We start from the raw sequence: 13911 nt of genomic DNA, 5'->3' as shown, positions 1-13911 counted from the left end.
AGAATTCAAAGCCGCTGGCTCACTGTACCATCAGCGAGTTCACTTGAAGAAATATGTCAATAAGGAAACGTAAGACAATACATCAAGCGACTTTCATTCAACAGAAGGAGTCATCTGTGATTACTTCAATTGTATGCAATCCGTGGTCTACAACATGACTTTTAAAATTGCATTTATTTCATTATTTACTTTTCCTAACTGATTCTATATCAATACACTCTACTCTCCATGCTTTTCAACAGCCACTTCCGTCGTTTTCAGAATGGTTGAATCCCGAGTGAACTCGTCGCTAGTGCCCTGTGTCGTTCCACCAGTGATAGTATTGCTGTAACTTTGACTGCCATCATTACCCCTTCCCAGCTCTAACAGACCGTCCTTATGAGGCCTCATGCTCTGCAGAATATAACTCGATGCTCGACCTGGCATTGGCGTTCGCGAATTACCCTTGGAGCTCTTGTCACGGAAGGAACGGAAGAGGGGCGCAAGAGGCGGAATACTGGCGGCCATTATGCCCAGATTATTTTCCACCATAGACCACATAATGAGTTTGGAGCTGTCGATATAGTTGGCGAGGGATTTGATTGATTGGATTCGGATGATTTGAATTGCGGTGACGAAGGTTCCGAGGGAGAAAATGCCGAGAATGGCCACTTTCTTGCGATTGGGAAGGCGCGAATTGAGGAGCATCGGGAAGGGTGTCAGCATGCTAAAGGTTGATTAGTCTCCGCCTCTTAATGATTCTGCGAGCTTGGGGAAGGATAATTACATCAGGACATCAAATACAATCGTAATAGAGGCCATGCTAGTATAAAATGGAACTGCTGGGAGACAATGTCCTGTGGTAATTGATGGGTCCCATTGCTTCGCGGCCTAGGAACGCGTTAAAAAATCCCATAGATAAAAATAGAGGGGATAAGTAACTTACAGGAGCACACAAGTTGAGCTGTACTATTAGAAAGCAGAGGTTGAAAATGGTGCAGGCAACCATAAGTCCAATAATAGCTATCTTATATTTCTTCTCAGCCGCAATGCGCAGGAATGAAAAGAGCAGAGAAAGCTTGAACCCCCAGATGCTGCTAATGTAGCTGTAGAATTCCGAGCGTTAGATTTGACTATAAAGAGAGGAAAATTTAGTTTGTGCCCAGGGTTGCTTACAATGGAGCCCCTGCATATTGAAGCTTGGAGATTGTTAGTATTGAAGCTGTACTTGAAGAGCATATCAGGATCTTACCACTCCGAAGTTGAAGATGTTCTTGTCCGGCATATCTGCGAGATGTTGAAGTCCAAGTCCCCATCTCGTTTCTGTTACCAGTGTCAGCCTCTATTGCGCCCCGAAATCTATTCACATTTGACTTACGCAGTAGAGATACAATCAGAAACCCAAGTGAGCAAGGCTACACCAAGATTAGATGACTTGCCGACTTGCTCTTCGTCAAAACTATAACCATACCCATGTGGCCACAATTACCCAGTCATCTGTAACATATTGATTAGTTTTGCTCTCTGCACACTCCATAACAAGTAAACGCACCGACTCCTACAGCCTTAATCATAAATCCCCGAACATACATGCGAAGACATATTATGATGAAAGAGGCTGTCGTAAATGTAATTCCTACCGCAGCAATCGTTGGAGCGTCGGTTTCGGCATGAGGATTGAGGGTATTGTAAGTCCACCCCATTACTAGGAGGATGAATCCACCAACAGTACAGATTAAAACCGGAAGTAGTAGCACAAAAGTTGGAATCAAAGTCACATATAAAACGTTTGAAGAATGAGCAGCATGCCACCATCTTATGTCCCCACTTACATAATCCCTGAAGAGATTGATCGGCTGCTGGATGTTCTATCGGTCCGGGGTAATATCGTGGTTCCCAGGATTGCCACATGTTATAACTGCATGCAAAAATTGTGACTGGATATGTCCTTTGTCCTTTTGCTTGAAACTTACCTATTCGGTGCGAGAAAGCATGAAGATCAACTACGTTGTGTACAATGGGGGGCTAAGGAAGCACTAGACCTACACAGGGCGAAGAAACAGGGGAGTGACTAGCTGGCAAATGTCGCTCTTCCCGAAATTTACGACCCCTCCGTGGCATTCAGTACAATCAGCTGGAGAGACGCGGGGAATTGTAGGCATGAACCAGTAGAAGAATCCCAGGTCCACTAGTTATAAGAGCCGATTATACGCTACGGGAAAATGATCGTCGTGCGCGCGCCCCGTATGGAGTAGCGTCACTTTACCATGGAGGATTACAGACTCAGGGTCAGGGATTCTATTTAGCCCTCTACTCCGTTTGGCGCCGCATGCTCCGCAAGCATTCTTGACGCGTGTGGTTTTAGCTTCGGGACGACTGGCCTTTCCAAATTTTTCTTTTGTCGCGCGAATCACGCACGCAACGCAAGTCATCTATACACAAGACGTAATTTAATCTCTTTCTCACGTGGCTATTCTATTATTCAACAGAATGCTTTATGCAGGCTGAATCCCAGGACCGTGCTACGACTAGTTTCCTCCCACAGCTCCTGCCCCCCCTCCTTCTTTTGAAAGATGTTCACTCCGTATAATCCGGTCCGCCAGATCTACCGAATGTTACTGTGTCATTGTTCCTGAAGCCTTCCTGGTGGGATTTCACGAGTACCTATAAATAGAGTACCAATTTTCCGTGAGCCTGCAACGGCATCTACCGGTACTTCGAAGTAACTCCGAAGTCGCATAAGATCCTACATTTTTGGGGAGCGGAAGAGATCGTCAAGAGGGGTGGTAATGATAAGCATACTAACATAGACTATCGGAAGTTATTATCAGATGGATAACCTTATTATTCACCGCTTGTTTTTACATCCATTCTCAGCAGTACGCCGTGGTAATTAAAGACTCGGAAATAGCCTTACCAACTAGGTAATTATCTTTCATTCTGGGTCTACTAAAGTACCGGTATAGGACCCGAGAAAGATCAGAGGCAAAACAGATAATGTCGTCGGGTTTTTCTTTCTTCATCTCAAAGTTTAGTATTTACTTAATTCAGGGGAATTTTAGATTTAAGGGTATACCTTGAATGCCTTGATGCGACTAAACGAACACGCCTGACAAAAATACTTCTAGAAAGCCAGGTAAGGGTCGATTCCTGTTGATGCAGGCATTTTCCCAGGAGAATTGATTTTACTCGAAGATCTAAAGAAATCTCCGTAAATCGCCGCAGAATCCCAGCCCCTGGCTACACGTGCTGACTTAGATGTATCTGTTTCACCCCTCGATTGCCGAGTCAGCAAGCAAATTCTCTCACGGAGAGCTAAACCAGCCATATCTCGTAATCGGAAGCGCTGTAAGCTGTGCTAAGCATATCTAACGTCCCGCTACGGGGCTCCCGCATATAGTCTCCCCCAAGCAAGAAGAGATCGTCTACTATCATCCCACAACCTCATCACGGTACCGTAGCTTAAAGAATTCCGAGCTGCTTAATCGCCGATAAAGATCCGATAGCATATATTAGCGAAAAGCAAATACTACTCAGACGTTACATTCCTTGTAGAAAAAGACTACATGTAGGGGACAGCTTAAGAGCTATCTTAATAAGTGTGCTGTCTGCGAGCGTTGAAGTATCTGGTGCCAGACTACAGTAGTGAGAACCTTCGTCGAGGCTATTGAATGTGCCTAAAGAGTTGAGGGATTAAATCCTTAGCTGTCAACTAATCATTGATCAACTAGTCTCCACCTTTTTGGTTCTGATGATCTCTCTATCGTTAGAATTACATCTACAGCCCACCTACGGCACTGATTCGTTGAGACAGAACAATCCACACTTATCTGAATATTTAACCGCGATTAAGAATCGGAGTTTTAAGGTGCTTGACTACATTGCTCCAAGGGGCTTTGGCATCACGTGCAAGACGGAGCTTTGCAAGACAGAGCTTTGCAAGACCCCCTATGCCATCTATTGATATTTCTTCAGCACTAACTCTTTATATACTAAGCCTGGTAATCTTAATGGTGAGTTTATTTATCTTGCACAAGTTCCTTAAACAAGTTGGAAAAAATATGCAAGCAAGTGATAATGACAGAGAAAACGGCGGTATAGACGGCAGAAGCAGAACGAGCAATTCCATACCAGTTGAAATGAAAGCTACCGCCGCGTGAGAGCAGCCAAAAGTAGAAGGTGAGGGATAAGAGACCGACTCGCGTCTCAAATAGAAACCACAGAACATATCGAGGTGCGGCTTCTTAGGTTTAGGCCCAACATCTGAAGCCGAAAGACCTAATTTGTGTGCTTCTAGGATGCACTGTGCCCGTTGTTGTTCGACAGAAAACTCGCACTCGACATATTTTCGTTGGCGAATGCTACGTTGATGGACTCATGGAGGGTGAAGCAGTTCATACCCTTGAATTGAGTGACAAAATGGCGTTCTATCTTTACTGGAAATTTCATTGTATTATAGAAGCTATTCTACAGAGGTTAAGTAGTTAGGAAACCATGTATCCTAAATGTCTACATAACCATAGACACAAGGACTAATCCTTGAGGAGGTGAGATTTGAATCCGATATTTTCAAGAGAAGACAGCGGTAGAAGGCCACCCAGCTGGCTTTGGAACAATGGAAGGGAGCATAAATGAAGTTCTCTGATCGATTCACCTCTATATCGGAATTTGGCTAGTCGCATATTTCTTCATCCATTTGGAAGCTTTGGGCGATGGAGGTAGAGCTTGAGGGTTTATTCATGTCCTTGAGAATAAAAAGCGTCGGTTCGATCCGGCAGAATATATATACATATATAAGGGCTGCACTTAATTTGAAATAACTTGATTTATTCCCATCTTAAGAATGCCAAACACCCCTAACTTATCACCTCAGCACAGTACAGAACACAAAATTTTCAACTAATGCACCTTCTGGAGTTAAGCCAGCATATAACGGTCACAAGATATTGCTCGGGTAAGCCCGCAGTTCTAGTATTTGGAATACAAACCGAATTCTGCTCTCATGTCGCCGATCCCGGGTACCCGTGTAGAAATATCTGGCGGCCCGAGTACTACGCCGGGAGGATAATCTATCCGTGGAAATCTTGTCCGATGGCTCCATAGTGTTTTGCGGTATGTTATTTGCAGGAGGTGTGGAAGTGGATATCCGGCTATATCCGAGGGCTCAGGGGTAAGTCGGGGGGCGGTTTGTGTGTGTCAGCAGGATGCTTGTTTGCTGACTTACTGTTCTCGAGATATAATTCAAGAATATGGGAAGAGCAATGACGTTGTTGACAGGTGGTTGAAAGTTCGGTTGTTTGGGGTGTTTGATGAGTATTGTTTTGGTGAGAATGACAAATTCAGGGCAATAACTATCCGATTCAAGTGCCGAGAATAAGCCAATGTACTCTGGTGGGATAGATAATGTACTGGATGAAAAATATATATTAGACATGTTTTCCAGCTTTATTGGATCCAACAGCGAAACAAACACCATAGAACAAAGTCGCAGATTTCCTGTTTCCCAATATACTGCGTGCTGAACCAAATAAGTTAATTACACCCCATACACGCAATGGCAACCCTCACGTGGGAAGAACTCTTTGAGCGTAACCAGTACGATGACTTCCTCTCACCTATTCATAGACCTAGCAAAACTTACCCAAAACACAAGAAATACTCCGAAACAAAGCATAAACCCCAACCATATCTCTCCGAAGGTGCCTCGCCACCATCCTGCTTCATCGGTACAGTTTCTCGAATTCCTCCCATCACACTTCGTTGATACTGACAAGCCGCACAGTCTCATGTCTTGACTTCCGCGTCTCCGTTGAAGCACTTCTTGATATCAAGCCTGAAGGTGAGTAGTTTGAAAACTTCCGTTTGGCGGCGTGTTTAAGATCTGATGTCAATTATAGAGGCATTCATCATTCGGAATGCGGGTGGCAGGCTTAGAAGTAGTATTGAAGACCTCATATTCCTCGATACAATGACACAAGAACAAGTACTGCGACATGTAATCGTTATTCACCATACCGGTACCTCTCCTTCTCCCCCTCTCCCCCTCTCCCCCTCCGTCTCCCACTTCGTTCTAACAAAGCGCCCCACCTAGATTGCGGCTACACGCACGCCACCGACGAATTCCTCAAGACTGCCCTAAAAGCCAAAGACCCAGGACTAGAAAAGGAGATCGAGGACCTGTATTTCGGAACGTATGGTTCTGGCGACTGGCAAAGGCTGGAGGAGAGCGTGAGGGAGGATTTGAGGTTCTTGAGGAAGCAGCCTTTGATTAGGCAGGAGGCGAAAGATTGTGCTAAAGGATATGTTTATGATATCAAGACGGGGAAGCTGCATGCGGTGGTTGATGAAGATTGAAATGCATGGCATGGTGTTTTTGAAATGAGGAGAGGACAGGGGAATGTAGGGATTGAATGTACAAGTAATAATAAATCTCAGCTTAATTAATTGGGCCGCGGGTATTATAACTCAGAGGTTGCTCGATCATTAAACCCGATTTTGACCATCTGAGTAACATGTTTGTAGCATGGCTACTGCAAACGGAGGAAGGGAAAGCCGCAGACGTTGAAACGGGGTGAAAGAGGGCGGATCTCAACTAGAGACTGTGCTCATTTACGATTTATTTAATCCGTAGAATTATATTTTATATTTTCCCTAGAAATCAAAAGCAGTTGAAGAAAGGAGAGGTGTTGGGGTCGTAGAAAGTAAACAAGAATTTGGCGCTAGTGTCGTGTCAAGCGAGGTACAGTACTCCATCAACACAACAAACTCTCCAAACTATCCAAACGTCTTCATGACAGCAAGCAGGCAAACCTCTCGCCATCAACAAATTTAATGACAGACCTCTCTCACGTCAATCCGAAAATCTGTTATCATTCCCTCTGCAATTGACCCCAGATCCAACTTTCAACCTCATTTCCGCTACCAACTCCTCGTCTTCTTGTTTTCACTAGGGCCAAAGTAGCTGGTCGCAAGTCTATCGCTGCAACGGCAACAACAGCTGCGAGCGCACGCAAGGCCCGCAACTCTAGCGCACCCAAGAGGTTTGTTGCCGGTGAAAAGAACCCTCCATCCGCTCCCATCGCCAAAGCCAAAGGTAGGGGACGTCCAAAGGCAACATCCACTGTCGCTGTCGCTCCTGGAGTAAGTACACTACTCTCTATACAAAGCAAGAGTGAATGCTGATAAAATATGTAGAAGGGTCGTGGACGTGTTGCTGCTGCCAAGATTGTCAAGCCAAAGGGAAAGGGCAAGTCAGCTGTAAGTTCACCTTGGATTGATATCGCATCGCTGCCGGCGCTAACTGACAGGCAATTCAGACGCCGGCAAAGCGAGGTCGTCCTGCCAAGGGTTCCAGCCCGGTATGTATGATGATAGTTTGATCTCGCTGCATTCTCCCAGGGCCTTCACTTCGCATCCATTTTCCCATATTCCCATGGCCCGCCAGGCCCTTGGGAGGCCGGCCGCGTATTCGATCCACCAACACCCCAGAATTGATGCATCTCATGCTAACGATGAAAGGCCGCTCGCTCTAAAGGACCACAGCCGGCTGAAGTCTATAATGACGAGCTTGACAACACCGGTCTAGAGTACCAGGTCGAAAAGATCAAAGATTCCCGTATCATTAAGAATAAGATCCAATATCTTGTCAAATGGGTCGGATACCCGGAGTCCCAAAACACCTGGGAGCCAGAGGCTAATGTCCGTAACGCACAAGACGCTATCACGGCATTCGACGTCGAATTCCCCGAGAAGGAGTACCCGGACCCTCTTGCTGACCACCCTCTTGGTAACCAGCCAACCGCCGCAGAGAGAAAGAAGGCTTTAACTCCTGCTCCGGAGTCTGAGTCATCTAGATCTCCTGACCCAGAGCAGGCTGCACTAGTTGCTACTATGACGACTTGAGCGGCATTTCCATTCTTACAAGAGACGAAGACATGCACTGTTGTATCTATTGTACGCTTGTCTCTCCGATCTTGCCTCAATGGAACTGGGTTTCTGGACCTGGTATGTCTATATCCCAGCGTTAGTACTAGAAAGCTGACACAAATAAGCAGGTTACCTCTCTTGCCATTGCATTGCTTTAGTTTCCGTTATGAACATTCTTTGCTCTGGTCAAATATAATGCTTTCCTTCCTGGAATGGTTCTGGGATGTAGCAGCTTGGTAGGTTTACTAGCCGCTAAGAAAATACAAAAACTAACAACCTTACAGGCACATCCCTTATGATTCTGAGTGAATGATGATGGGCTCTTCTTGCACGGTGACTTGGGGTTTACAACAGTACACACTTGCATATGCTGTAGAAAGGTGGTGGATATTTGCTGGGAAGGGGGGCTCATTGTTTTGTCTTCTGGTTTGAAACTTGCCGGGAATGACACAAATACATAGGAGGCTTCTTATAATTACAAACGGAGTTATTCCACACAACTTCATTAAGGTCTTCCAGGAGTGCCGTGAAAAGCGGTCGTTCAATTGGTGCAGCTTCAACACCGGACACGTTGGCTTGGAATCTTCATTGCGACTTCACTGTAGACACTAGCTCTCGAGATACGTTAGTACAGGTAGGCAGGTATCTAAAGATCAATGATGCTAATGAACGAGGCAATCCGTAAATTTGATTAGAGGGAAATGCAGACGGATTTTTAAGAGAGTACGAGTAAAAGCTGTAAAGTGATCTCATTGTCCTCCCCGAACAGTTTTTCCGTTCCGAGCTGACTTTCTACAAGATCAACAACACCATCTCCTATTCGCGAACACCATCAATCCACGCGCATCCCCCCAAACCACCACTATGGATGCCCTCCGTAACGCCTTGCAACCCATAACCCACGCCCTCCCGGCGCCCATCCACGAGCTCGGCACCTCAATAATCGGCGACGTCTGCTACAAAACCCTCATTCTCGATATCAACTTAGAATCAACCGAATGCCTCAAACTCGCCATCTCTAAAGGTCTCGGTCTCGGCATAATCGCCGCTTCGTCCATCGTCAAAATCCCGCAGATCCTCAAACTCCTCTCCTCCAAATCCAGCTCCGGAATCTCCTTCCTCTCCTACTTCCTCGAGACCTCTGCCTACCTCATCTCCCTCGCCTACAACTACCGCCAAGGCTTCCCCTTTAGCACATATGGCGAGACGGCGCTGATCGCGGTGCAGAATGTCGTTATTGCGGTCCTGGTCCTGAATTATAGTGGCAAGAGTGCTGGGGCTGCGGTGTTTGTTGCGGGGCTGGCGGCGAGTGGTGCTGCGCTTTTTGCGCCGAATATCTTGGATATGCAGACGCTTAGTTACTTCCAGGCGGGTGCGGGCGTGTTGGGAGTTGCGAGTAAGCTGCCACAAATCGCGGCGGTTTGGCAGGAGGGTGGGACAGGGCAGTTGAGTGCTTTCGCTGTAAGTGTTTCCATTTCTATTATCATCCCCATTTTACCCCTATTATTTATCCTCGAGATATTCTAACGACTGCATGCCCAAACAGGTCTTCAACTACCTCATTGGTTCCCTGTCTCGAATCTTCACCACGCTCCAAGAAGTCGACGACAAGCTCATCCTCTACGGCTTCGTTGCGGGCTTTGCCCTGAATGCGATATTGGCGGCGCAGATGGTTTATTACTGGAATGCACCCGCGAAGAAATCTGAGAAGGCAAAGGGGAAGATGCCTGTTAAGGCTGGAGCTGGAGCTGGATCTAGCACTGCTACGCCTAAGGCTAAGAGTCCTACGACGCGGAGACGGGGTTGAGTTTGGGTTGTATACAAGTGCGATCTTTACTATTGCTGACCTGAATCCTGCGCTTTGTAGTCGAAGTCTTTTTGTACTTAATCTAATGTTTATTTCTTGGGTTTTTATACCGAAAATGTCTGTTATATTTCTTGTCCAGGAGATGGCAAGCGCCCGCTCATGTTCTAATGCCTTGCGTTTGTTCAATTAGTTGGCTCATGTCTCAGCTGATGATTGGCTGACTACCTTACTGGGCACCCCGTTTGAGGTCCAGAGCTCACTTTGTCATAGGTTACAACTGCAAATCCTGCAGCCTAACTAGTAATTTCACTACCTACGTCTACAGAAATCCTGTGCAGGACAAGCCTACTATCAACCAACTTAGGGTAATTACCGCGCTCACTAGACAGACAGACAGCTAGGACTAAGCAAGCACGAATATAAAATTTGGAAAATCCGAATGTCGCAGGCCTACACCGAATAACTCTATAGGTTACGTGAATTGATGAGTCGAAGTTTTACCAACCTGAGGGAGCTCAAAACACTGCGTTAACTTACCTCCCTGACTTGACTCACTCACATACCCAAGCCACCTTTAAAATCTGTACGCTGCGCCCAGCGAAATGACTTTTATTCCGCTCCCAGATTCTTTGGCTACGCAGATTTTTCATCCAGTTCCCACCCCAAAGTTATCGTATGGTTTCCCGCTTTTACAGCGCCCTGATCTCCCCTTTTTAACACCGCAGAACCGTACTCTCAGGTGCGATAGTAAGACTGCTTATCACCAAAGTCAATACTGGCCTGGTAGGCGCGTTCGCTGCTAGTAAAGCGACCATCTCTAATGATATACAATAGCCAATGCTTATGCCAAGTTGTTACATAGGCACCCTGCATCGAAATCCTATCTCACCACGAATACGGTAATAATGGCGAATTCTTCGAAAGCACCCAAATCTTCCGTCATCTACTATGACATTCCAAGTGTCGAAGACATTTTCCTTTACACAGAAGGTGGACTTCATCCTATCCGGATAGGAGATTCCCTTCAAGGAGACCAGTTCAAAGTCCTCAATAAGCTCGGTTACGGGGCTTATTCAACTGTTTGGTTGGCGATGGATAGCGTGCAGAAACGTCTCGTTGCTCTCAAAGTATTACGAGGGGACGTTAGTCTTGTAGGCACAGAGGCAAAGCTTGCAGGAAAATTAGCCGTACATCAAGACCGCCATCTTCTTGCATTACCAGAGCAATCCTTCAAAATTGAGGGGCCAAATGGCAAACACGACGTTGTGGTTCTACCTGTTGCAGGCCCGACTCTCTTCCAATATATGAAAGAGCTAGAGGGGCATCGTCTGCCGGGGAATATCAGAAAAAAAGCAATTCGAGAGATTGTTAAAGGCCTTGCATGTCTACATGAGGCTAGTGTTGGTCACGGAGGTTGGTGCCGTAAATAATATTGAATTGTGTTCGTTAGCATTAACATGCTTAGATCTTCACCCATCGAATATACTTCTTCAATTACCAGACAGCTATCTCAAGAATCACAAGGACCTCCTGGCATGCTTTAATGGTCCTATCTCGGAGCCTATCATGCGCATGGACGGAAAGCCCATTACGGAACACGCACCAGAATCGGTTATTCTTCCTGCAAAGTTTTCTTTCCCTGGAAACTTTGATGGATCCATTATAATCGCGGGTTTTGGCAGCACTTTTAAATCACCAAATAACGGAGGCAATGCCAAATTCAGCGTTTACGCCCCGACTGCAGCCCCTGAAAGATTACTCGGCGAAAGTTTTGGTCTCCCATCTGATATCTGGTCACTCGCTTGTACAATTTTTCAACTTATATATGGTAAAGAACTCTTCCAAGATGAGTCGAACTCCCCGCAGATGGTTCTCTTCGAGATTATGGAGGTACTTGGCAAGCCGTCAGAAAATTGGTGGTTGCGTTGGGAGAAAGCTACTGCAGGTATGGCTATCACTCGACGAGATGCTGCAGATTGTAACGATGGATTAAAAAAACTTGACGAAATATTAGACAACCTAGATAACGAGACCATCGATAATGAGCCACTAAAAGACATGCTGAAACGAATGCTGACTTTGGAGCCTGAAAAGAGACTGTCCATCAAGGAAGTCCAAGAGCACGCATGGTTTCGCTCTCTATAACTTGATGCTGGACTGCGCGAAGGAAAAAGTTATAGCATTTTCACATTTATTAACGGAGCAGCAGGTGTGTACGAACATTAAATAGCATCCCTGTATAGTGCAGGCGGTTATGGTATCTATGACTAGGGGATGTGCAGTGTTTTGGATCCAAGTGATCGCGAGTTAAATGGTGCATAGCAAGGTTCCTAGAGAGCGATATTGGAATTTAAGATCAAAACTCAGATGGTGCGTTTCAGTTTCTACTCAATGCATTGAAGGCTTCTGGGTACTCAAGAGTGAAGTGGAAGAAATTGTGCGTTTTCAAGTTCCCGAAAACCCCCAAGTTGGTGACCAGAAGGTATTTATCACGTTGGTGGTCGTCTCTTTCTTGGAACAGAAAATGGCCTCTGAGGAGGGTACCTGGGAACTGGTTGTTGAAAAGGCTCGTGGTTGGTTGGAAAGCTTAGGTATAATGAACCTGGAGGAAATTGAGCGCGAGGCTGCTGAGTTTGTCAAAAAGCATTGATTTCATTGGATCAGGCGTTTTGGGGTGCTGCGATAATGCGTAAGATGATGTTATGATAATAGTCGATCCGTTTGGGAGGCAGCGACGGTTACTTCGCAAATCTGCATCTTGAATCGTAACTAAGTTGTACGTACCACATATGCCTGCAACGGACATCCAGGAATCAACGAAGCATAATGATGAAGTCGCCTGTGCTGAGAACCACTCGCAATTCTTGTTGTTCTCTTGTCAGATAATCGTAGTGGTGGTGATCGTCGTCGTTGGATGCTGCGCCGTCTTTTACCCCGCTGCCGTGACTGCGGGGGCTGACTTCAAGGCAGATAGACAAGCTTTGCGACTAGACTTCCCGAGATACGAGAATTAGTTTAGCAATCCAGATACTGTACGGAAGAGGATAACAAAAGTTGCCCAAGTTTAAAAGGGTACCCCTTTGAAAGTCAAAGACGGAAGGGATGATCCGCAAAGGTTACATACCATGATGCAAGGGGCAGGGGCGCCAGGTGGGTATAGCTCAGGGATACAGTACTCTCCGCCCCCCTTAATAAATGTTAATGATCCTTCGCCCTACAGTATAAACAGGGGATTTAAGCAAATGATATCACTACGTCTTAGGCCTAGTGGGAGTACCCTGCGCCGTGAATAGTGGGCCACTTGCTAGGGCATCTCGCCATTCAGTTCTGCTTCGTACAGTATGGGATTCTACGTTTTATGGAGATTTTACGTGATTTTAAGGGGGGAGAGTAAGGGAGGATTTCTACGCTGCTAGAACACCTCACTAGATATAGGATCTTCTCAACAAAAAAGCCTCACTGCGGCTGCCTATCCATCCACTGGTACGCTTACTGTATGTGCATGCAATGCGCCTTTTCGACCAATCACGAAGTATTAACTTCATTTAAAGAGGTACCCATGAATATCAACTCCCGATTATCGACATAGCGCCGGCAGTCCGGCTTCTTATCTGTTCATATAAGGCATCATGATGTTCAGATAGGATTCATAGCCGCAATAAATCTCTCAGCCTAACCGGGAAACATTGTCGCAAGCGCGTAGTTCTTCGATTCCAACTGGTGCAACATCTTTTTACGCAAGACCTAGATTCCGAACTTCGTATGACATTGCAAAGATTGGGAACTTGGCATGCAGCTCTCTCCAAACTAGGACCACTTTGGCAGGTCTCCCCAGATACGAAAGTCTTAATTCAAGACACCCCACGATATGATACGATCTCCGTCCGTTCGCAGGCAGCGAAGCTTCAATAAGCTTTTGGGCGGCAGTCGTGGCTACAATCCGAGAAAGGCGCCATCCTTGGCGATAGATTTCCCTGGCAACATTGTTGTCTATCATTGTGGCTTTGTCTGACCGCAATACGCATCGAAGTCACCGTTGTGAGCCTGAGATCACTGCAAATGATGCCACGATACGAATGACCCCACTCTCCAGCGCCGCCAAGAGGACGTACGGACCATAATGAGTTTCGACGGCGACATGTGCATGGTACCTGGGTAGATCATGTCGAATAGAGCAACATTAATGTTGATGATTGGCT

The 13911-nt window shown here is 46.1% G+C and overlaps 2 protein-coding genes across 2 annotated transcripts; one reads left to right on the top strand and one right to left on the bottom strand.

Moving 5' to 3' along the window:
• Positions 1-219: 219 nt before the first annotated feature.
• SAT4_3 (Satratoxin biosynthesis SC1 cluster protein) lies at positions 220-1682 on the bottom strand (the record flags this gene model as incomplete). The annotated part of the gene is given in 7 exon segments (XM_031151129.1): positions 220-706; positions 767-870; positions 926-1085; positions 1156-1338; positions 1358-1438; positions 1469-1476; positions 1512-1682. 7 exon segments carry the CDS (start codon positions 1680-1682, stop codon positions 220-222), a joined length of 1194 nt encoding a protein of 397 aa, XP_031004646.1.
• Positions 1683-8769: 7087 nt separating this feature from the next.
• On the top strand, positions 8770-9712 carry Mpdu1 (Mannose-P-dolichol utilization defect protein; the record flags this gene model as incomplete). The annotated part of the gene is made up of 2 exons (XM_031151128.1): positions 8770-9366; positions 9452-9712. 2 exons carry the CDS (start codon positions 8770-8772, stop codon positions 9710-9712), a joined length of 858 nt encoding a protein of 285 aa, XP_031004647.1.
• Positions 9713-13911: the final 4199 nt, after the last annotated feature.

Source organism: Lachnellula hyalina (genome assembly GCF_007821495.1).
Source record: "Lachnellula hyalina strain CBS 185.66 chromosome Unknown contig00084, whole genome shotgun sequence".
NCBI lineage: Eukaryota > Fungi > Ascomycota > Leotiomycetes > Helotiales > Lachnaceae > Lachnellula > Lachnellula hyalina.
The sequence above is the reverse complement of the archived record's forward strand: the minus strand, read 5'-3'. Positions and strand labels throughout refer to the sequence as shown.